Source organism: Rhinolophus sinicus, chromosome 17 (genome assembly GCF_057876585.1).
Source record: "Rhinolophus sinicus isolate RSI-liver-muscle chromosome 17, RSI-T2T, whole genome shotgun sequence".
NCBI lineage: Eukaryota > Metazoa > Chordata > Mammalia > Chiroptera > Rhinolophidae > Rhinolophus > Rhinolophus sinicus.
This window is the reverse complement of record NC_142517.1, coordinates 37817795-37842710: the sequence shown is the minus strand read 5'-3', so window position 1 is coordinate 37842710 and position 24916 is coordinate 37817795. Positions and strand designations below refer to the sequence as shown.

The 24916-nt window shown below is 41.5% G+C and overlaps 1 protein-coding gene across 9 annotated transcripts in view; it reads left to right on the top strand.

Moving 5' to 3' along the window:
- TNIK (TRAF2 and NCK interacting kinase) overlaps positions 1 to 24916 on the top strand; it is a 363868-nt gene that overhangs the window by 282790 nt on the left and 56162 nt on the right. For 6 of the 9 annotated variants that reach the window (XM_019735221.3, XM_074327881.2, XM_019735211.3 and 3 more), the window contains 4 exons: positions 10597 to 10707; positions 11548 to 11634; positions 12693 to 12881; positions 21999 to 22163. In XM_019735221.3, coding sequence (XP_019590780.2) covers positions 10597 to 10707; positions 11548 to 11634; positions 12693 to 12881; positions 21999 to 22163 — 552 coding nt within the window. The remainder of the gene's footprint in view (positions 1 to 10596; positions 10708 to 11547; positions 11635 to 12692; positions 12882 to 21998; positions 22164 to 24916) is intronic. The other 3 variants (XM_019735248.3, XM_019735239.3, XM_074327892.2) reach the window with 1 other exon arrangement.

Below are 24916 nucleotides of genomic sequence, written 5' to 3'. Positions count from 1 at the left end.
CCCCCAAAAATGGGGGGGGAACGGGGTAGGGGCAGGAGGAAGCTGCATATCTCTTTAAAACTCAGTATGTAGGACAACACAGTAAAGCTCTAAAAAAAATCTCATGGGCAACAGACCATTTGGGGAAATTCTGTTGAGAGTAGTATTTTGGCCGACAGCTATCTTCCTTAATAGATGTAAGTTCTTTAATTTTTCAGTGCCTCAGTTTCCTCATTTGTAAAACTAGAAATACCAGTAGCATTTAACCTCTGGGGCTGGTGTGAAGATTAAGGGAATTGATTCATAGAAAGCCTGAGAATAGCACTGATCCTTAGAACACACTCAGTAAATATTAGTTGTCATTATTATTGGAGTGGGTGCCTTCGCTGAAGTCAGAGGTATCGTTTCCAAAAGTTTAAATTCTTTTATGTGCAGCAGTAAAACCCTCTTGAATAGATTAAAATAAAATGTACCAACAAGTAAGCTTTTATTTATGCCTTGGGAAGAATAGTTGTTATAATACTAGTAGAACTCAGTTATGTCATTAAAAGAAAAAAATGTCAATAGTTTTTGAATCGCAGGATAGCAGATTAGTGTGGAGGCAACGTGCACCAGCTTTGAATTCTGGAGACCCTGGTGTAATTCTAGCTCTGTGGCCGTAGGCAGATCACTTACCCTCTCTGAACCTCAGCTTCCTTATAGGCACAATTAAGATACTGTTTACTTTGCAGGATTGTTGTGAGAAGTAAATGGAATCATACACTCGTATACAGAAAGCTTGGCATCATGCCTGACCCAGGAATGGACTGACATTGTTGGATGAATATTTTATTGTTATTTTGGAGCAGATGATTTCAAAGTTGTTAGTGTTTGTTTGTTTGTTTGTTTGTTTGTTTGTTTGTTTTAAGGGTTTTCTATTTCGATAGCAGTGCCCATTGCCTGCCTGCCTTAATTCTCTAATGTACCTTCGCTGTTTACTATAAAAGCTGGACGTTCCCATCCCTTTTTGAGGGCTCTTTTCTGAGAGCACCCCTCTTCCTGTGTCTTGCTAGTAAATCCGTCTGCTGTTAACTTAGTCAGCAGTCGTGGCCTTGCTGGCACAAGGAGGCAGCCCATTCGTCCTCCTTCCAAATACACCTCGTTTAGAAGGATCAACGGCCACCTAGAATGTCTCCTCTCCCTAGCCAAGCCTCAGCGGACCTTCTCCTGGAGAACTCTGCTTTTCAATGGATTCTCTTATCAGTATTTCTCGCTGTCATTTTCAGTGCTGTATAATTATTATGATCCCATCATTGCTACCAAGTAGCTGCATCACGTCTCATCTCCCACCAAGACCTAAACAAAACCTATCAGAAGACAGAGACCTTGTGATGCCTGAATAGTAGTTTCTGGGCATCAGGGACACAGTACATTAGGAAGATCTCTTCATCCAGAAGGAAGAAGCCAGGTAGTCCAGGGAACGGTAAGAGGCTGCTTGGGGTTGAACCCGGCTTTACTATTTACTGCCTTTGTGATCTTGGGTAAGACATGACCTCTCTGCCTCAGTTTGCCCATTTATAAAATGGGATAGTGATAGTTTCAAGGAGTAAATGAGTTAGTATATACAAAGCACTTAGAACAGTACCTCGTACCAAGTAAGTATGTGAGTAAGTTCAGGAGAGTTGCACAAGAAGCGAAAAATCTTTATTTCCCGTTGTCTGCCTTGTTCCTAAAATGTTATCTCTTTTTAGGGTGAGGGTTCAATGTTGAATGCAGCTTCAGCAGGCTCAAAGGGCAGAGGTAGGAGACGCAGGACAATCAGTGTGGCTGCCCCGGTGCTGCATTCTCACCCACTAGACCACGCTCCCAGGCCCTCAGCAGAAGAAAGCACCATGAGCAAGAACAACCCTCCCCTTTCAGGGCCTGGAGTGTTAATGTATCAGCACTGCTGAGAAATGGCCTTTAATTTACTTCATCATTAACTGTAGGCATCCTAATGTGTGCTGCGAGCGGTGGTCGCTGGTGGGGGGCAGACCAGCCCTTTATTCCTGGATGTCGTTAGCATCAGCATGAAGACTGAACGCTTACTTTCCAGCTGGGGTTTTGCTTTGTCATTCCAGTAGCAGAACAGAAATTATGAAGCAGCTGGGGGCCAAACTGGATGCTCATTGTCCCGTGCAGGGCCTGCCCACAGGTCTCTGACAACGGCCTGCAGTTGCATGAGTGTATGTATCACGCCTGTGCCTCAGGAGGCCACGTGGAACGCATGGATTGATGGCACCTTGCTTCTCAGTGGATCCAGAAGGACTCCTTGTTCTAACGTACCGGCTGTGCTGCAAGAGGCCTACCTTTCTCTGCGTAGGCTTCTGGATCCTCAGAGGGGTGGGATTTCCTGCCAAGATGAGGAAGTTGGGCTGAAATTCCTATACTGACTCTTAAAATGCTACTGATACTTGAAATCCTTTTGCCCAGACCCCTTCCTACACTTTCAAGGAATGGGAAGGACATGCTAGTATGTTATACTTATCGCATTTCATACTAGGGAAAAAACCAGATTAGACATTGCTGACTGTAGGTGGATGGCAGGGCTTTTCAGTGACAGCATGGAACGGGTGTTATAGACCTGCCTTCCACTCTCTAGGATCTTCAGGGAACCTCTTTTTATTACCTCAAGTCTGAATTTCTTGTGTTTTCACAATTATCATTCGTAATGGTTCCTAACCACAGAGCTATGACAACAAAATAGTTTCACAGAAAGTATTATTTCACATGACATTTAAATCGAATTTCTTTCATTTCACTCTTATTTTCTTCAGTGACTAATTTTATAGAATCATAGAGGTCAGGGAATGTAAGGGATCTCAAAAGTGATTTAATACACTTCTTCTCTCAAAGCAGAATCCCTTGGATAATATTCCCCAAACAGAGTCATTTAGTCCATTTAACATATAATCTCTGCCTCTACCTTTAGAGGCTTGAGGCAGCATACTCTATTTTTGAGCAACTTGTTCCATTATGGATTCAAGTGCTTGTGAATTGCTGCATTCATATAAGTTAGGTCAAAGAAAATTAAAATGCCTTCAACATCAGCCCCCAAAATGTTGGGAAGCCATTCTTGTTCCCCTGTCTGAGACCCAGGAAAATGCAGGTAGCCATTCTCCGTAGGGAAATTGTTGTGGCTCAGAGATAATAAGGAGATTGTGAATAATACACTGACGAGCATCTGGAGAAGATGCGGGCCCAGAATTCTTCACGAAGCCTCCTCACCACTCAGTGTGTTTACATGCACGATGACCAGGTTGGCACACACGGACTCAGAGCTCAGCTGTGGAGCTGCCCATTCTTCCAAAGTTGGCCTGGGCACTCGAACGAAGAGTTTCAGCAGTTAATTTCCAGGAAAGCTCTGAATGGGTAGGGTGGATTTTTTATCTTTAATAGTAAAGTAAGCGTAAAAAGAAAAGCATGCGGTCTGTCTGGCTTCCTCAGTGGTTCTCTGATTATTGTTTCTGTGAATAAAAGGTAGGTAACAAAGTAAAGCTAGAAAGAGGGGGAAATGGCCACTTGAAAAAGCATAAGACAGCATCTTTCACTTAGTGTACATAAATGTCTCAACCATCTTCTTGCCGAATCCAAAGATAGCATTGCAAGAGCCTGACACAGAGCATGGTCCTGGTTTTGCACTTGGACCTGAGTGAACTTGGGCAGGCTATTGGCCTGTATGTGTCTGTTTCCTTATCTGTCAAAAGGGGAGGATGATAGTAGTTTGTGCCTAAAAGGATTGTGGCGAGGATTGAAGGAGTTAATACGACTCATCAGGACAGTGCCTGGCATCAGAGGAGGTGCTACATAAGTGTGTGTTCTCAGTATTAATGATTATTATTCTTTTTTCTTATTCTGATGACTTTTTTGTATATTGAATTCAGAGGTGTCAGACTGCTTCACCATTCCTCTAATATCCTTCCAGTTAAACAAAAGTTTGGAATCCAAGTTTTAGTTATAAGGAATCATGCCCTTGCCCTGCGGAGGTTGGTTTGCAGTGGTCTTTCCAAAACTGAAACTTGAGCAAATGTTCGAATGGGCAGATGGAATGCCCAGAAGCTTAAACCCTCTGGGCACAAGCACAGCACCTGCAAAGCTGATACAGAACCGTCCTACGTAAGTGAGGGGCATGTGTGCTGTGCGGTTGACTGAAGAGACCGTACTGGGTCCTTTCATATCGAGTGTCTTTAACGGAGAGCCCCTGAGTTGTGGGGATGGTTTGAGGTACTGCCCAAGGAGCCCGACTTGATCCTGCACCAGCTGCTTGTGGTCCGCTGGAGGCTGACTCGAATTCTCCACAGTCAGTGGGGTCCCCTCTCACTACTTCCAGGAGATGGCTGAGATGAAACGCAAGTGGAACTCTCGAAGAGAACACTGGAATCCTGCTCCGTTTTCACTTCTTACTCTGAATTGTTAGTAGTTTTTGCTTTGCAATGCAGCACATCCTTGCTTAGACTCTGGAATGAACAGACCTGTGAAATCACCTAATCTGCCACCTTGTTGAAATTTGGGTTAAGGTGACTTGTTCAAGGTCATACAACATTCACTCATTCGTTAAACAAATGTGTCTTGAGACTGTGTGGTCTGTGGTGGTTGTGTTGGTGGAAGAGCAGGACTAGAATCTAGTCTTACTATTTCTGCTCCAGTAGTTTTTCCTCCAAGCTATTTGCCTGCCTAAGCTACTCCTGTCCCCGGTAACATGTCACATTGCAGCTGTGGGATATTAATTCTCAAATGTGGATGTTACCTCTGAGTCTGTATGATGGAAAGCATGATATATGTAAAAGATAGACCCAGGACCCCAAAACCGTACACAACGGCATCTAGCCTTGTTTTCCCCAAATCTACCAAAAGAAAAAAAAAGCAGCCAAGTATCTTATCTGACATTTCTTAAGGATATTGAAGGAAGTGCTGATGGTGACAGGAGAGATGTGGTATCTTTTTATTGGTTCCTCCCCACACTCTCACTGTACTTCCCACTACATCTCCAATGTACTTCCCACCACATCGCCAACTGACAGAATATTCTCCCAGATACTAGAGGCGGGCGGTAGTAGGGCATAGTGTGGAAACTGTGGAGTCAGACCGACCTGGGCTTGATTCCACACTCTACCATTTTCCAGATACGTGACATAGAACAATTTACTTCACTTCTCAGAGCCTCAATTTGCTTATCTATACAATGGGAATAATAATAATAAACTCTGTAGTCACATTGTGGGATTAAGAGCTGAAGCATGTGAATCACCCAGTCCAGCAAATACCTGATATTCAGAGACAGTGCCCAATATGATGATTTGTATTCATTCCATGATTTTCCCCTAACTTATCATGTGGCCATCCTGAGAGTCTATAAAAAGAAGAAAATTTAGGAATGACATTTACCCCGTTTATCTCATACAGCAATTGTGAGGCTCTATTTAAAATAATCTATGGTGAAGTACTATTTTAGGTTAAAAAAGAAAAAAAAAAACATACATAGAGACTACAACCCTGTACGTTTTTCCAAAAGATCCTTATCCTTACGGAATCCTTAATGTGGGTTCTGGTCCATGGTACAGTCTTTACGATTAGGAAGGAGATCGTGTTACGTTTCCCTGTAGGTCCCAGCCAGCTCTGTGTGTGCTATGCAGCTCGCTTTAACCAGCCAGTGAGAGAGCATCGCAGGATCAGAGCAGATTGATCCCCACTGCCGTGAAAACAACTCTAACCACATGCTCAGGTGATGTAAACAGACGTCTTCATCAACAAAGAACCAAATCACAAGTCTACAATTTCTTCTTTATCTTCATTTTGATCTTTCCAAGGGAGATTTTGAGGTTTCAAAAGATATGGCGGGCCAAGATTTGTTTTTCATTTGTTTGTTTGTATATGACTTTTCTTCATTCCGAAAAGAGGAGTTACGGTAGCTTACAAAGATTAAGACAGCAACGAAAAATAAATGAGAAAATAAAGTAGAAGGGACTGTAAAATAGAAGAGAAAAACAAGAGGACGTGAGGGCAGGGTCAGTTCCCAGAATGCCTGCGTCCCGGTGCAGGGGTGGAGGTGGGAGGGCACCAGTCTGACTCCAAGAGTCCGAGCAGCTAAGAGAAGAGGGAAACCCAAAGGATTCGAGATTCACATTGTCCATCAGGTAAAAATAAGCGTGTTACTCAGGCGAGCTTTCTGAGATAATTGAAAACCTCTACACTTGCTTCATGGTGGGGAGTGATGCTGTGAATAATGTCTGAGGTGATGTTCCTGCCATAAACACAGTGATTAGTTTTACTCAGTGGTTCTGATAATGTTGTAAAACCCAATCTATGGCCTAGGAGTTCATCAGAGTCACTTCTATAAGAGCCAGAGCACCCTGTGCAATTCACACCTCTGTGCTGGTTGAACTTAATCTAAAAAGAACATTTAAAGAAACAAAAGGAGAGAACGCTCAATTCCACAGCCTTTGTCATGAATGCCCATGAGAGTTCTTTCTTACAACGGTAATAAGAATTGAATGTTTAAGAGTTAAGGTGATATTCCCTTACAAGAATTGAAAGAACTGAAATTCTACATAGTCAATTTGGGATAAATGCATTTGAGGGTACCCTGAGCAGGGCGCAGGATTATTTTCCTCATTAAAATGAACAAGTTCATAGACTTGAAAGTGCAGCCACACAACCTCTGCCTGGATGTGGCCTGAGGGAACACCCACGGAGAGGATCAAACTGTTCTAAAAAAAGAATCATTCTTTGGGAACACCAGCAGAAGACAAAGGGGACGAGAGCCCCGTGTCCTACTCCACAGAGTAAGGCCAGAATGATTTTAGCCTGGAAAATTTTCAGAGTGGGTATTATCAATCATCCCTCAACCAGGAGAAAAATTAAAAAAAAAAAAAAAAACAACTAAGAAACTTGTAAGAACCCGCTGAATATCGAATTTTAAGTGATACAACTTTTAGAGATGCATCCAAGAAGATTTGTATAAAAAATATACTTCTGGGCAGTTCAATCTAGGTGGGGCATCTGCCAAGAGTTTTTGAGTAGTTGGTTTAAGCTGTTCTTTCTTGAAAACAGAACTACTAACATCTTTATGCATAATTTTAATGAAATTTAGAAATGATTTTCCTATTTTCCACTTTCAACTTAGAGTCTTTAGTCCCTTATTTTATTTTACAGCCTTTCTCTAAGATGGCAAATAGATACCATGCTAATGCCAATTGTAGATGGTCTCTGTTTAGGAAAACATTCTTAGGCCTTGTCTGTACTCAGCATAAAAGAATATTCTGGCCTGGAAGGGCATAGAAAGGTGAATGGGGTGGTCTGAGGCTCTGCACGTCTTTCTCCTCTTCTCTTGCTACCCAGTCTACAGTATTCAATGCAATAAATGTCAATGGTATCAGGCGCTATATTGGATACAGTGGGAGATAAAAACTAAAGTGGAATGGAGACCCTGCCCACAAATAGCTTTCAACCTAGAGTACAGAGTAGGTAAGACAGACAGAGAACCATAATCTGAGATAGTGTGATGTGAACTATAAGTACTGATAGGAAGGAAAATACCACCCAGGAAATACAAGAGAATGCTCTGTTGTCTTCTTTTGCCCCAGATTTTTACCTGGTTCAGTTCAATAAAGTTTTCTGTGCACCTGCCAGGTTCCAGGCCCCAAGTGAGCGGCTGGGCATCCCCCAGGATCAAACACAAGCCTCAAACTGCTACTTCTAGCAAGAGTCTTAAAGCTTTATAAAGGTGTCTGCTTGAGGCCCCGGACTTGGTCCCTTTCTGACATGTTTTCGTATGTCCCATCAAACAGCCTGACGCCCAGGAGGAGGGAGAGCAAACATTTTTCCCGGAAAGGCATTAACACTGAGATGCAGCAGCTGGAAATTGGCAAGGTGCCTTCAGAAGGTTGGGGAAGTGATTTATTTTTCCAGGCTCGCCACAGGAACCAGAGCTCTGGCAGATGCCTCCATGAGTTAGCAGCAGCTGATCTGAGTGAGATCAGTATTAATTATTAGTCACTTTTGAGTGTCTTTCTCAGAAACTAGAGTACTTGGGAAGCCCAGACCGTCTTGAATTGCAATCACTACTGTGTACACCTTGCATGGGGACCTGAGTGGCATGTGATTTATAAAGTAGTATCGATTCCTGGCAAAGAGGTTGAAAACGCACAAATCCTTCACATAAAAATCCGCTAAATCTTCCAAAAGCTTGATTTTTTTTTTTTTCCCCCTCAAGAAAGAGAGCAATGGTCGGAGTGAAAAACTTGAAATGTTAGCTAAATTAGGCCTATTTCCTGCCAGGAGCCAGATCTGTACACATAATTATTGTATTCTCTATGCTGGCATTGATGTGCTTTGGTTGAGTGTTGGAAATATCTCTGTGTTGGGTCTGCAGTCCAAATTATTCAGTCAGTTCCCATGATGTTTTCAACTCATATCGTCCTTTATTATTTTTCTGTAAAACAAATCATCGCATGTCTAGAACTTGACTCCTGTCTATCCCCCAACATACTCCTCGCTCCCTTTCCTAAACCCGCTTTTCCTCCTCTGTGGTACCATCTGCCTCATTCCTCAGCCGGGAACATCACTCACCCTCACACACCCCATAGTCACCACGCTGCCTGTTTTATTCTTGCCAAATTCTAATTTCTCCTCTTAAGTTGGTGCCTACTCTAGTCCTGGTAGAACAACTGGAAACCTGGGTAGGTTTTCGTCTTTTTTAACGTTGGGCTGCGTCGCCGTCCTCAGCGGCAGTTGTGAACATGGACTTCCCCACAGCCTTTGTTTCACCCATCACTGCCCTGTCATTTTCTGCCCAGATCCATAGAATGGCCTCGCACAATGTTCCAGCTTCTAGTCTTGCCCCCTCCTGTGGCAGTGGAGAGACCTCTTGAAAATGCACGTCTGATCGTGGCATTTGACTGCGTACAGTTCCCCAGTGGCTCCCCATCACCTGCAATCTAAGATGGACAAATAAATAATAATGTGGAAGTGATACAACTTGAGTCTCAAAAAATGCAGCTGATCTCCCAAGCCTCAGAGGTGATGGGAAGACAATAGCAGCCCAGGAATTGCGGGCGGGAACCACCTCAGGAAGGCCTCCTCATCCTGGGCTCCTTTGGTGTTTGGAATGTCTGTGGTCCGTTTAGCTGGGGCTGTGACAGAGCTTTTGTATTAGAAAGCCGTTTCCCTGGTTGTGCAAAGCTAGCTTGTCAGTGGGATACCGTCATAATCCATTCTATTTTGAATAACTCATTTTTCCTCAGCCAGGCAGTGAAGTGTTGTTGAGAAAGTTAACAAGGGAATGGACCCCCTGCGATGTCCCCTCCAAACCTAGTATTTGAGGAAGAAGAAATCCTAATGCCAGTACTGGGCTCTGACACAAAGGGAAGGGCCTGTGGCTTTTCTCCAAAGGGGCGCTAATGGCATGTGGCATGGGGAAGTGCTTTGTAATGTATGACTATGCTGCACATTGCGGGCCCCTCATGCTAAGTGGCGGGCATGTCCTTCTGTCACTGGGACAACCAGAAAACCTCCGACTCTCCCCCACACTTTCCAAATGCTCCAGGGACCGGGAACAGTATTATCCCTTGTTGGGATACATGAGCGCCTGTGACTGCTCCTGAGCTGTTCTTCTTTCCTGAGAGTATAATGAAGAGCCAGATTAATTTGCGATCTTTCTATCACTCCTGTTGCCGCTTCATCTTCTGTAGTGATGAGCTCAGATTGGAGTCACCCTGCTTGGCTTTGCAGTCAAGCTCCACCACTCAGTGGGCATGACCTTGAATGTGAGCATAACCTTAAACAGTTACGTAATCTCTCTGGGCTGCGGTTTTTTTCATATAAAATGGAGAATAATAACAATATCGACCTCAGAAGATTTTTGTGAAGATTAAATAAGATAAAGCATGAAAGGTGCTTACCACATAGTCCACTGTCGGAGCCATGGTTATAATTGTATGCGATGCTGTTGGTACCTGAGCTTAAGGGTCTTGAGCAAGAAGTTGAAATTGACACTCAAAAGTGAATAGTCCAGAAAATAAAGAAAGGCAGCCTGGTGTGTCAGAAAGGGTAGTGGCCTGGGTGGGGATCAGTAAATTCTATTGAGCCCTCAGCCATTAATTACTGTATGGACTTGAACATGTCACTTCACTTCTCTGGTTTTTGCTTTGTCTATGAAGGGTTTGCCCTATGTGGTGTCGTAAAGAATGGATGACATGAGTATTGTGAATGTGTTTTAAAACCTATAGAATCTCATAAACCGTTTGGTGAGATGTAATAAGTAACTTATTACAAAACTACCCCTGATTTGAAAACCTCCGTCAGGCAGTTGGGAGACAGCTCTTAATGGGAACTTCTCAGGAGAGACATAAACTCAGATAGGCTACTTGCATGGTAAATAGCAGGGTGTTTCTGCGTGACACTGAATTGCTCTCTGTCACCCCATCCTTGCCAGTGTGTCCCCCAATAGTGCAGGAGAGACAGCGCCTTCAGGCACGTAGGCATCTCTCATTAAGAGCTCACTCGTATACGCAGTTCTGCACCCTTCCCTGCTGGCTTCCCCGCGCCCACCCTTCCCATTGTGCCCGGTTCCTTCAGGGTTGTCTGCTTGTTGCCCCACAGCAACAGAGGCGAGAGAAGGAGCTTCGGAAGCAGCAAGAGCGGGAGCAGCGCCGGCACTACGAGGAGCAGATGCGCCGGGAAGAGGAGCGGAGGCGTGCAGAGCATGAGCAGGTACAGCTGGGACCAGGCAGCCCCGCAGGCGGCCCCGCTGTGAACTCCAGCACCAGCTGTCTCTGGGGCGTGGGTCACCTTCTCTTAGGACTGCACAGTTGAAGCAGGTTCTTATTCTTTCTCAAGCAACTCTTCTCTCTCACCTATTCAAGACGTCAAAGCACAACCTTGGCAATGCCCACGCATTCAGCCTTGCTTCCTGCCCAGGCCAGAGTCTGACACACCTTGATCTCCTGATTCTCCCAACCTGGGGTATCTCCTTTGAAGGTAGCACTGCAGCACGTGCTACTCTTTCATTGCTTCAGGAGAGCTTTTCTACTCAGGCAGTCTCTGGTCTCCATGACTTGGAGCCATTGATGCAGGCCCCTTTCTCCTTGTCAGAATCGCATTCAACAGCACAGGGCAACTCTGCAGGATGGTTCTGTTCCAAAGACAGTGCACAACGGCATTCAGCAATTATTTTGTCCCTGCTGCTTGCACAGGAGCCTCTGCACTTTATAGCATTGTTAATTCCAGGTAGCCCATAAAGAGGGAACCAGTAATGAAAGCTTTAAAATGTAGCTGGGTTTATTAAAACCAAAGAGTCATAGCAAAGCACCGAGCCATCTGGGTAAGCTGTTGCAGGTAGCGGGCTTGTGCCTTTGACTGCATTGAAATGCTTTTGCTTTGGTGCTCATACTTTTCCTGTTTTGTGAGGAGGTGTCTGGGTGTTGTTGTTTTTTTCCCTCCTTCCTTCCACACTTAACTTGGCAGCTCTTGTCACCTTTGAAATTACCGGTTCTTTTTCTCTCTCTTTCTCTCTTTGTGTTCCTCTGAATTCTCTGCTGCCTACCTCTCCAGGAGTACATCAGGCGACAGTTAGAGGAGGAGCAGAGACAGTTAGAGATCTTGCAGCAGCAGCTACTGCATGAACAAGCTCTACTTCTGGTAATGGGAAAGCCAAGAGCCAGCTGAACTGCTCTGTGTTCATCGTGTGTGTGTGGGGGTGTGTGTACATGCATGAGTGTGTTTGTCCTCCTAGCATGCCAGTCCAAAACAGGGGATCCTTCAAGCCTCATGGATCTCACAAAATCTCATAGAAACTTCACACATTTCCTGACCCAGTTTGCCGAGTCTTAATGCATTTAATATTCTTGTTGTGTATTCTTTATTAAGTCCATCTATCTGGAAAACTGTAACATGATTCCAGCCTTATTATCAGTTCAGATGGTTTTTGAGACCCACTGTGTTTATTGCAGAGTAATTTTTAAGGTCATTTGCAACACGCTGGAATACAATCACAGCAAAATGTGCCTCTTCCATAAGAACCCACTCAGCTCTGCAGTCATATTTCATTTGCAGACTATTAGTTTTACCCTTACCTTGGAAACATTTTGTGCTCCCTGCTCATGCAGTTTCCACTAGAAGTACTTTTTTATTATTATTGCACTGCTGTCCAAAGGTATATGGTTTTTTTTAAGTGAATGTTTTATCCAGTTTCATTATGATATTTTTTAGCCAGAACATAATCTTAATAACAGTTTTTGTTGATCCAAGTTCTGTTAAAAGACGATCAAAGCAGTATCTTTTGCACTCGTTTAGTTTTGTACTTAATCATATATATTTGAATGGTTTAATTAGCAAATCAGGAAGTGGATGGCTCCTTATGGTCGGGGGTTGTGTACTGACCATCCAGATGTTATTATTGCCACTTTCCTGGTTGTAATTCATCAGTGATAAGTCACTTTGCAATGGGTGGTGTTCTGTAGGGATTGCCATTAAAGCAATAGTGTTTTCATTAAATGCCACATTCTGTGTAGATGCTAACCCAAGGCTGTAGCTTGTCTCTCCAGCACATCCTGATATCCTCCTGTGGTTCTGTTAGTATTGAGGTCTTTTTTTATTTACCAGCACTTTTGACTCCATTGCATGCTTAGCTGGTCCTGGCCAATGGTTCCTGTGTGGTGATGTGGCCTTTTTTTGCTGCTCTTTCCTGATCTGGACAGGAATATAAGCGCAAACAATTGGAAGAACAGAGACAAGCAGAAAGACTGCAGAGGCAGCTAAAGCAAGAGAGAGACTACTTGGTTTCCCTTCAACATCAGCGGCAGGAGCAGAGGCCAGTGGAGAAGAAGTCACTGTATCATTACAAAGAAGGGATGAGTCCTAGTGAGAAACCAGCGTGGGCCAAGGAGGTAAGTGAGCAAGCAAGTGTAGTCACGCCTTGTTGGCCCGGCTATTGGCTATAATGAGTTCATCCAGTCACAGCGGAGAGTTAAAGTAGTGCTGTGAAGCTAGAAGACAGTTCTTCATGACGTGCATGCTTTGTGTTTGTGAGAGTCATAGCATTATTTCTGTAGAGAAATAGCAAGGCACCTTCATCCATTTATAGTTGGATTTTTTTGTTTGTTTGTTTTGTATCTGCTGATGCAGTAGATTTTTGTAAGCAACAACAGGGAGTAGAAAAACAATTTTCCTTATAGGAGCCCCATTGAGTTTGTAGCATGAGGATTTTCAGTGACTTTTCTATGGAAGAATATGATTTAGGAATTAACGAATTCTAGGTAAAATCATTTCCCGTCCATACCTGGGCCCTGAAACTGATCATTAGCATTGTCACTAACATCCCCTTGTCATTTAGGTCATTAAGGTACCGATGGAATGCACAGTTGGCCTCAGACTTGTGTTTGAGGTATTCATTTCCAGGGTCACCACTCATTTGTATTTGTTTTGTAAACATTTCCAAAGTAGTGGCCCTTCATTTGCTCACCTACTAGATTAAGGAAGGAGTTTCAGGAACTTGTCTCTGTGATGAGCTATTTTTTAAAATCTCATTAAAAACTGTTTGGATGGTAGAAAAAAAAGTGTGTGATAACCAAATGGGTAAAGCAAACAAACAAAATAATAACTAACCAAGATCAACAACCCTTCCAGGGACTCACGGTGTCACGTCATGTGCACAACACCCTGGTTTTCAGTTCTATCATTATTTGTGCATCTAGTGATTTCCTTTATTTTTTTGTGAGTATAGCTAGTCATTTGAAAGGATGTTGGCATTATTTTGTATTTTGTTCTAGTATCTTCACGTATTTACAGCTAGAGCTTATTTCAAGTTATCTAGACTATGATGTTAATATTACCAGAACCAGATTTCTTATAGAAGATCCTATTTTTTATAAAAATATTTCTGTCTTTTTAGTTTTCTATTCTATCTTATATATATAGAATATGCTTAAAATAGTGCCCTAATGTTAACGATAGTTGTTTATGGGACGAAGAAACTACAGGGTTTTTTCTTTAAATTTTTTTATACTTTTATGTACTATTTAAATCCTTTGTGGTGATCATGCACTATTTTTACAAAAATAACATTTTCTTTTAAAACTGAAAAAAGTTAAATCCGTAGAGAAAATCATTCATTCATTGTAAAGAACGTTTTTGATTACTTTCCCTTTGAGTCTGTAAATATGATTGATATTTACCTATGTCTGTAACAGCTGCCTCTCTCTCTCTTAGATCAATAATTCAAATGTGTGACCCTACTCCCAGGTGCAGCACTGACTCCTTAATAACCCACCTGTTCTTCCAGCTAAGCAGAATCACTATGCTATTAAACAGCAGTTGACATGCATCCTGGCTGGCAGAGATGTGCCACCTTCTTCCCCTGCTAAACCATTGTCTAGCCATGCCAAGTTGAAACCCTCAGCTAAGCCAAATTCACAGCTCCTGATTATGGAAGATGTTCAGAAGGCTGGAAAACTAGCCTCTACTAAGCTAATGACGGTAGCACCTGCAGAAATTAATGATTCCAGATCAAGACTTCTGTTTGAGCAGCACTCATGCAAGAAACATGGACCAGCTTGTCCTATTAGACTTGGTCTTAAAGTACAACTGAAGCCTTAGGAGGCCTCAAAGACCATAGAGAGATCTCAAAAGTGATCTCACTCACAAGAATGTAGCCCACCTACCAAGTTAGGATCTAAGGTCATTTGTTTGTCCTCTCCCAACATCTCCAAAGTGATAAATCCCCAGCTGTCCATTGCTGCAATTAAGGAGGGCCTTAGAGACTCATGTGGACCTCAGGCAAGAGGGCCATGAATTCATGCATCCCTACAAGTACCACTGCTCCTCTGACAAATGCTGCATCGTTAAACGACTTCTCCTTAACTCATGACCACCCGGCTTTCAGTGTTCCCTGCCCCAAGCATAAGTTTAGGACAGGGACACCTGCATACCCCATTGGAGAAGACTGATTCCTTGCAAAGCATCCCAGAATTCCTCCTTCCCCCTGCGCAGCTTCCTCATGCATAAATGTACCAGAAAGGGGGGAAAAATCTGGTGTAGTTACCACTTCCTTCCTTCTACCTCTTACCCAGTACATTCTGACTTGAACTGAACCACTTTGACTTAATTGTTTTCTAGTTACTACTTGTCCTCATCATTAAATGTCTTGGCCTATCCTCTCTATTCAGAACCAGTTCATAGTTCCCGAGCTTTCAGAAGCTGTGACACTCCTAGGGGCAAAACTTTGCAGTTATTACCAAGGAAGTTTTCTAGAACTCCTAATTCCCCTGTGTTTCCTGGCCAGGCTCCTAGTAGTAAAAGAAACATAGCAGTTGAGCATGCAAAGAACATAGCTGTGTCATCAAGCACTCCTGAGGTTCCCTGGCCAGCATAAGTCTGGGTCACCTCTGATGGGCGACATCTTCCAAGGTCTCAGGCTTCCCTAGCAGCTGGTGCTTTTCCTTTGGGCTTCATGCACTTCTAGACATGTGGGAACATTCTTTTGGGATTTCATACTTAGTCCTATCCCCTGGGTGTGCCTAACATAGTCCAGCTTCCAACTAATGATCAATCTATTCACGAGACAGTTCCCAAGTCTTAGAGTGGGTGTTCATATTTTAGAAGAAAGATGAAACATTTAGATGATAAAATGAGTGACAAGTGCTAACTTTGGGATTGGAGCGACTGGTGTACAGACAAGAACAAATAATTGTCTGCCTTGGTTTGATTCCTTGTTATTTTTAATACCCACTTCTTAAAATGGGAATAAAAATGAGTGTGAGGATGATTATCTTCTTAATCTTTTAATGTTTATCATCAGCAATGTATGAACTTTTCTTTTAGAGTATTATTTACAGATTTCTTTTCTTATAGTAGGAAGGTAGCCAAACAGTAGCACACATTTCAAGACTTGAGATATGGACAGTAACACTAGCTCAGCAGTACCTTACTTATCAACTGATAAAAACAACGTGGGTTAAATTCTCTCCTGGAGGTAGAATAAAAGATACCATTTTCTTTTTCAAATGCATACTCTGCCAGGGTATAACTTTGAAAATCTCCTTACCAGGAGGGAGCAAGCAGCTGTTCCCAGGCCATGGTTTACTGTGATGTAGTGTTGGGGCTTTTTGCCCTGTGTGCCCTTGAAGACACCAGCCATATTCTACCCACTGCAGACTCCTCTGTGATCTGTTCCAGTGTTTGTTTTCTCACTACTCTGTACCTTCTCATCAGGGTGGTTTTTCCTTCTTTGATTACTTCTTCATATACTTACTTCTCTTCTTTATTCCAAATCAACATTTTTTCATAAACAGTGTAATATTGTTATAATGATTCTTCCTCTTAGTTTTTGTTGCCTTTTTTTTTTCTTTTCTTTTTTTTTTTTTGTGGAGCATAAGTCATCATCGCATTTCCCATTACCTTTCTTATCAGTCTGTTGGATGCAGTAAAAGCAAAAGAAAATACTCAATCATTTGTAAATCTTTTTGAGCCATTACCTCTCCTTGTACTGAGTATTCTCTCTATCCTGAATATAACACTCCCTTTGTTTCTCAGATTTCAACCAAAAAAGAACATTAATGTCTCTATTAAAAGGAGGACCGGGGTGTTGTGAGGGGGTGCCATTTTCATTCCTTTCAAATTCTCTGCCTTTTCTGATTTGGGATGAAAGTCACATTTGTTCTGTGAAAACATCAGTATGATTCTGTTAAACGTCAGCAAAATTTGAAGGTATTTCTTTTTCTCACTGTCACTTTTTGAATGATAATGATTCCTTTTCTTATAATTCCTTTTTTTTTTATATAATGGAACAGATTCCTTTCCTTAAAATGGTGTGTGATTGTCTGGGCCTGGCAGTAACTGTGTTCCTTCCTACCCCACCCTCATGCTTTTTGTGTTTTTTTTGCACCAATACGCAGCAGTGACAGAATGCTCTGTCAACATGAGTACTACATGAGACTGTATTTTTATTTTTTTTAACATTCTCTCATGTTCTCTCTCTGTGATGCCTGCCAGTCACCTGGCCGTGGTTTTATTTGGCTGATGATGGGCCAGGATATCTCTTTATGTCCTATCAGCTCATTGGACTCTGAAATCCCTGGACATAAGAACTCTCCATCTCCACTTGGTTTTTTCTGCTCTACACTGATGTGTTGTTTTCTTTGTAAGAGTTATTTTATATTTGAGGTTCCTAAATTACCATTTAGAGAGTTTACAGCTCTGCTCCCATCTTTCTTCGGTCCCTGATTATCTCTCTTAAGATTTAGCTTGAGAGAAACCTGGAAGGTAGCAGTAAGGGGTTTGAGTTCAAGTCCTTCCACTTCCTTGCTGTGTGACCTGGAACAAGTCATAGCCTTCCTGAGGTATAGCATCCCATCTGTACTTCGTGTCTTGTAGTCTGCGGGGTCATGGACATGTATGTGAATCTGCCATTGAAACTGTAGGCACTTCACAAATGCAAATGAAATCCAGTATTCAGCATATTTATGTTTTGTTCCCAAGGCCATTGTCGCCCACAAGGAATAAATATTTTACCTCTGTTGTTTCTGGCTTAGATTTCACATGAGCAGTTCCCAGGCAACTCCCATCTCCTGTACCCACCTCTTCGCAGTGATGCACACTTCTTCATTTCCTATCTCAGCTTGCTCAAGATTCACCTCATTACTTTTAAGTTCTGTGCTTCATTCATATGAGAATCTGTGTGTTTCTCTGGACTCATTGGTTAGTGGATGTTGGAAAAGTAGTCCAGGCCCTTATCTTCAGACAAGACTGCATTTTAAGCGTTCCGTATGAGTGAGAGTCTTCCCTGACGTCAAAGGGGCCTCACAGAAGAGATATCCCCAATCTTGCTCGATAACCATCTGCCCATGTGGTTTTGCCAATGACTCAACTCTTGATGTGAGCAGTGAGCACAGGGTCAAAGTATCTAATGAGCACTTCAAAGTTATTTGTTGATTCTGTCTCCTTCACCAGCATTGTCAGTATAGACAAAAGTTCAAACTGTTTTGTTCAGTTGGAGTAAAAAGGAATTCCCAAAAGACTGTGTGCAGTTTACCACATATTAGCTCTTAAGTAAGGTTTTCTACGACCTTCAGAGACCCCACATATAAAATCTTATTAAAATCCACCCATATGATGTAATAAATATATTTTTGCTGTCAACATTTTTAAAATTACTCCTATAATTTTGTTTTGAATTTCTCTCAGCAAATATTCATTATTGCTAAGTGAGACATTGTAAGTTATAAATTGTTTTCAAATGTACAAAGCAATTTGACTGTCAACATTGATATAACGTTTCCTTTTACACATGTTTAAATATATTTTTATTTATTTTGGAAAAAAATTTTTCAAATCGTGTAATCAACACATTAATTTTCAGGTCTTTTGTATGTATGTAGCTTTGATGCATCTCAGAGGCCTTAGACATCACACCTATAGTACCCAATGGGCAGCATCGCCCTGCCTGGAGCAGAATTTTATTTCTGAGACCATAGTTATTTTTTCTTTCTCCCTATAATGCTATAATAAATAGCATAGCATTTCTGCAGAGTTATTTTAGCTTTGATATTATAACAGTCCTTTTAATAAGAAAAATGTTGCTTTTTTAGTATAATTGATGACTCTCTCCTAATGTTGTTCTCTATATTCATTGATAATCCCTTCACCTATGAAATCCCTTGTAACAGCTATCTTTTGTTGTTACGGTCTGGCACCTTGACACTGTCTGATGCAACTAGAACACTCTTTTTTGGTGGTATTTCTGGTATTTTACGTCCAACAGGAGGTTGGAGAAGAGGCTCAGCTAATAGATTTTTTTTTTTTTTTTTTTTTTTTTGGAGTATTGTACAAGCCAGATTGAAACATCTTTATTGGACTCCAGTTTTCAATCACATGTATCCTTATTCTGGGAGGGGGTGGCAAGAGACGCTTTCTTCTTTTGTCTCACTCACATCTCTCCTGTTCAGTTAGTAGACATAAGCTGTGATAAGTCAGGAGACAGCACTTTCCCCAGTATCAAAATCAGAAAGGCCCGTTCCTGGATACACTATGTAGCTTCTCCTCTGTCCATCTGAAACTGTTATTAGATTATTTCAGTTGATGTCTTTCTTCTAATACTCATGCTGTTCCTTTAGTGCAAAAGCAATGGGCAGCAGTATCTTCCTAAATACTTTAGAACAAGGATTTTTTTGAGACAAAGTGTATAGCCAGAGGCCTCCTTGTTACGCCAGTCTCATAAATTTTCAACTTTATGTTGGACAAACTCCAACCCAGGAAATTTCACCATACTGGACCCATTCTGGCATAATTTGCAAAGTGTAACGTTAGATTATTTATACCATGTATTTCAGAATGGTACAGACTGAAACACAGTAATGGTGAGATTTAGTGTCTAAATTAATTGATACAAAGCATAAGAAATTTTTCTAGAAGCACATTAGTAATATCTATAGTCTACTCGAACCCATTAATTACCTATGAAAATCAGCACCCCACTTCCTACCCTGTTCATTTCGAATGACAGCTTTAGGGCCTGTGCTGCCTGTGGTCCTATTAAAGGCAAAGATGCTTTCTTTGCTGGAGCCTTGTTGCTGATAGTTGCCAAAGGAAGTCTTTATCTCAAAAAATAGTGTATTTGCTCAAAATGGAACCTTTGGGGACATACTTTTCGACTGTTGTTTTTAATGTGCTGTCTCTAAATGTGTACTTAAAACTGAAGATATTTTACAGTTAATAAAATAATAATGATGAGTAGTCTTTATTCCCTGAATATACAGAGGGTGCCAAAAAAATGTATATACATTTTAAGAAAGAAAAACTGTATTAAAATTGTAATACTCAATATACACCAATAACAAAGATGAATACAAGTCACGTTTGACTTCTGCAATTACAAGAGGTGCTCAAAGTAGTTACCATCTGTGTCCAGACACTTCTGATTACGGCGAACTACTGCTTGAGCAACGTTGACCAGTGTCCACTTGTGTACATTTTTTTGGTACTCCCAGTATGTGGTTCCTGAATGTCAGGTAACAAGCAGCTCTAGTTTGGATAGCCAAATGTTAATCTGAAAGTGTGTCCGAACCTCTTGCTTTCCTGAGTTCAGACAGCAGTGGTTTGGATGGTGGGAGTTCAGATAGTGACAGGTGCTTGGACATGTGATTTATTTATTAACAATCTTCCCTGGGAATAAGAAAATGGCTAATATTTTATTGAGTCTAGTGGTCTGGGAATAGTCACCTTCTTTTTAAAGAGACTAGGAGTTGAAAAAGCAATACATTGAATGCCTTGGTCTGAGTTGACCTGTTACTGTCTTTGCAGACTCTCTTTTCGGTGGTCTTACCTCGAAGCTGGCTTTGTTCTTTGCTTTTGCAAATGATCACTGCTCTTGTAATACTTTGCACCCACACATACACAAAGCATGTATGTTCTGGCTGATATCCCTGACTTTTTGCAGCTAATGTCATTTGGTATGTGATAAGCTTCTGGGACATGGAATTTCAAAAGCAGTGTATGTACCCTGCAGTGGATGCCACTTGTATGTACCCTGCACAGCCAGGGAAGGGGAAGAGATGTTGAAATTACCCCCAAGGAAAGGCAGGAGGGCCGTTGTCTGTTCGGTAGCATTTCCTATCGTGTTAAAATGTTTGCAGTTAATATGAAAGTTTAGAAAACAAACTTATTTTGTATATGAGACTGAGTTTGCCTCTAAAAAGATTCAAAATGGAGTATGGAGGATGAGAAAGAATAACTTTTTTATTTATTTCAAATCAGGTAGTAAAATGAGTAGACTTTTAGTAGCTACACGCACATATTTCTTGAGGACCCACATGTGGGTTCCATGACAGGCTCTTGTTATACTCAGTGAGTCAGCAGAAGAGAGTTAGGAAGTAAGGGTCATTAGGGTGGAGTGCATTGCCCTGGTGAGTTTGAGATGTACAGCTGTTAAGTTGACTCTAAAGAAATAAAGGAGTCGACAAGATGGATCTGGAAGAAGAACCCTAGACTTCTTAAAATTGATCTTAAATCATGTCTAACAGTCTCCATCTTGTCGATTCTAAATGTTCCTTTAAAATTGTCCTTTGAAACAGTCTATCTGCTGCAAAGAAGTTTGAAAGGTAACTTTTACCTGTAAGAAGGGCCTTCCTGGCACTGTGAGCCTTCCCTGTGAAACACTTATGATCAGTCATCTGCTTTGGGCTGAGAGAAACTCTGCAAGAAAGGGAATGACAAGGACACAGCCAGAGAGGGGAGAGGGTGGAAGTGGGGGAGGGGAAGAGGAGGAGAAGCAAGAATGAGGACCATGTGTGGAGAAATAGGGAGGAGGAAGGGGAGAGTCAGGTAGTGGAGCCCAAGCTGGAAATGGAAAGAATGAGGAGGGGTAAAGTACTTTAGAGAGCAGGGAGAGACAACTGAAAAGAAAAGGCCTTCAAGGAGAAAAAGAAAATGATAGAGGAAATCTATTTAAGACAAGCCATGCTCATTAAGCGAGGCACCTGGAACTCTCACCTTCCTATCAGTCGGGCATGTGAAGAAGTGGAGGGGTTGGTGGGCTCAGCTTGATGCTCTCGTCAGCCCTCCCATGGCCTTCCCCTCCCTGTCCCATGAGTCAACTCACAGCAATTTTCTGTTTTCCCCAAGCAATCATAATGCCTGCCATACAGTAGTTCCCTTTGTCTCTCCCTCACTGACCCTGTGGCTTTATGACCAGTCAGCAAGATAATATCCCAATCAATGTAAGATGAACTCTTAAGCAGGTCCCAAATTCGCAGCTAACTAAAATAGCACAAGATAAGGGAAGGGTGATGGTTTAAGTATTCTGTGTGTTTTTCATGTTAGTGTTTACTCTGACAGAACTTTTCACAAATTCTTGATGCAGAGCAGACAGAGAGAGTTTTGGCTCCAACAGATTGACCAGAGGGACAGAAAAATGGCTGTGCAGGTGACTGCAGAACATCCTTACTAAGAAGTCAATGTGCTTCTCTCCATCTATCCACTGAAGCTCTCTTCTTTGTTGTTTTTGTTTCTAGGTAGAAGAGCGATCGAGGCTCAATCGACAGAGCTCACCTGCCATGCCTCACAAGGTTGCCAACAGGATATCTGACCCCAACCTGCCCCCAAGGTCGGAGTCCTTCAGTATTAGTGGGGTTCAGCCCGCTCGGACCCCGCCTATGCTCAGACCAGTGGATCCACAGGTACATTCTCCCCTTCATTCCATCAGTCATTTTAGTAGGGTAGACCATTAAACCGACGGAAAGCCCAGGAGATTGTAACATAGGTTCAGGCGAAGGACCAGTCAAATGATGGCCCTTAATATAGAATCTATAGCCACAGAAGAGGCCCCACTGTATTTCAAGGGTAGAGGAAGAGGTGAGAAAGAAAAAGCACCATCCTTAACTTTGAGCCAACCATGAAGTCACTTCTTGGTAAATCAGCCTCTCTGGAAACCCGTGGAAGTTTCTGCAAGGTGGAAATAAACATCTTTTTAGTTTTAATTACTAAAATAAAATTCATATAGACCTTTGATATATAAACTATTACATTATGTTTATTCCTTTGGATTTTGGCATGATCCTGAAACCAGAAAAATTAAATGGACTTGGATAAAATTGTGTCCTCAAAGCCACTAGTTCTCAAAGTATGATCACTGGACCAGCAGCATCAGCATCACCCAAGAATTTGGTAGAAATGCAGATTCTCGGGTTCTCTCGGACCTGGGGTGGGGCCTAGCAGTCTGGTTTAAAGAGCCCTCCACGAGATTCTGATGCACTGTTCAGTTTGAGAACCACTGTTAGAAGCTATTTGAAAAAGGTTACTCCAGTTTTAGAAAAAGAGGACATTTCTGGAAGGTTTAGAGGACTCTTTAGATTATGTATAGCAAAAATGAAGTGAGACAAGTATGGAATTTCGTGAAAAATAAAGGTAATGCAGCTGTTTTCACCCAAATGTCTTAAATTTCTTCCAGGTATCTACCTATATTAACACTTCCACAAAATATTTTGAGGTCACCTTTGAAATATATCATGCTATGTGAGCCAGAGTTAAAAAGAGTAGTGCTAAAAACAAGGATTCTTGGTTTTAAGTTTGCCTTTATATGAGGTCCAAGATTTTTCAGTACCAGACAGCTGAGCATATCTTGTACTTGCTTGGTTTTATTTGCATGTAATTTTTCCATGCCTGACCTTCCATAGGATACATTTTTCTAGGAACTTCTCTTTGAACACACAAACTTCCTCTTTTAAAACCCTTAGCTTTGTTTCAACATGGATGGACCTAAGCATATTATGCTAAGTGAAATAAGGCAGAGAAAGACAAATATCATATGGCTTCACTTATAGGTGGAATCTTTAAAAAAAAAAAAAATAGCAAAACAAAAACAGACTCATAGAGACAGAGACCAAAGGGATGGTTGCCAGACGGGAGGGGGTTGGGGGATGGGTGAAAAAGTGAAGGGAAATATAGTCAATAATATTGTGTAAATTTACACGGTGACAGGTGATTACTGGAATTAGTGGGGTGATAACATTGTAAGGTATAGAGATGTCAAATCATTGTATCGTACACCCAAAACTAATATAACCAATATAAGATTGTATACCAACTATACTTAAACACAAAATAAATTTAAAAAATAATGAAACCTCTAACTTTGACCTTTTAAGGTTCTTTTACTGTGTAAAAGGGGAGAGTGGAGGGAAAACTTACGACAATTTATGAAGGTGACTAGGAAATGAAAATGTAGATATTCTGTGATAGCTAATTGGATTAAGTGTTCTTCGGGTGCTTTGATTTTTATCTTTATTTCTTTGGCTCTTTTAAAGTAGGTTCTGTTTTGTGCTACATATTTTTAAAATATAGCTTGTTTTTATATTATTATTTAATATATTTAATGATATTTAACATTAATATACGGTTACGGTGTTATTCTGATTGAAGCATAACATTAGGCTGAACTTGACTTTGAGGATTTTTCTCTGAACAATAATTAATAAGATTCAATATTTCAGTGTAAAGAGGGTCTGAAGAGGCTGGGGTGGGGCTGCTCCAGGATAAGACCTGCTCCAGGCAAGAGGAATGGGGCCAGGCTGGGGAAATGCCTACCCAGCAGTCTAGGCACTGAGATTTCAGGCCAAAGAGAGTCTGATAGTTCACTTGTCCAAAGCAGATACTAAATAAATGTTTGTGGAATTAACAATTGAATTTAGAAAACATTTTAAATGTTTCCCTAGCTAAGATTTATTGAGCACCTTTCACGTGCCAGGCATAGTACTCGACTCAGAGCTACAATGTCACAGGGAGCTTACCTTCGTGATGGAGGAGGAGACAAGCTTACAGAGCTTGAACAATGAAGTGTGAGCAGTGCTAATAATGGCAAAAGTTACTCTAAAATCTAGATTTTAATGATTTATCTTAAAGCACCACATTTCCACCAAAAGACTACATGTCTTTCCTGCATGAAAAATGTCACCACATGCCAAATTGTGAGACTTACAACTCTGAAAGAAGTGTCCTGGTGTTAAGCGGTTTATAATAGCATAGGTGGTAAGAGCCACAAAGCAGGATATCAGCACTTAGGCATGGTGGGGGGAGGGGATGTGTGGATTCCAATCCAGGCTCCAGCACCACGTATTAGCTGTGAAATCTAGGGTATTACTTAACCTCTCTGTACATTACATTCTCGTGAAAAAATTAGGAAAATAATTGTGTCCACCTCATGGTGGATTTAGTGAATTCATAAGAGGTAAGGTATCCAGGGTAATTTCTGTTTTACAATGCAATAGCACTTCCTAAAGTCCAGGTTAGGGGTTGTAATGAATGACATTTCTAATATTAGAAGATAAGTGCTTGTAAATGTATTGCTGGTCAATAAATGTTCACTAAAAATAGTTATTGGTATTATCATCACACGTATTTCACTGACATCTTAGCAGCCCCAAATAAATCATTT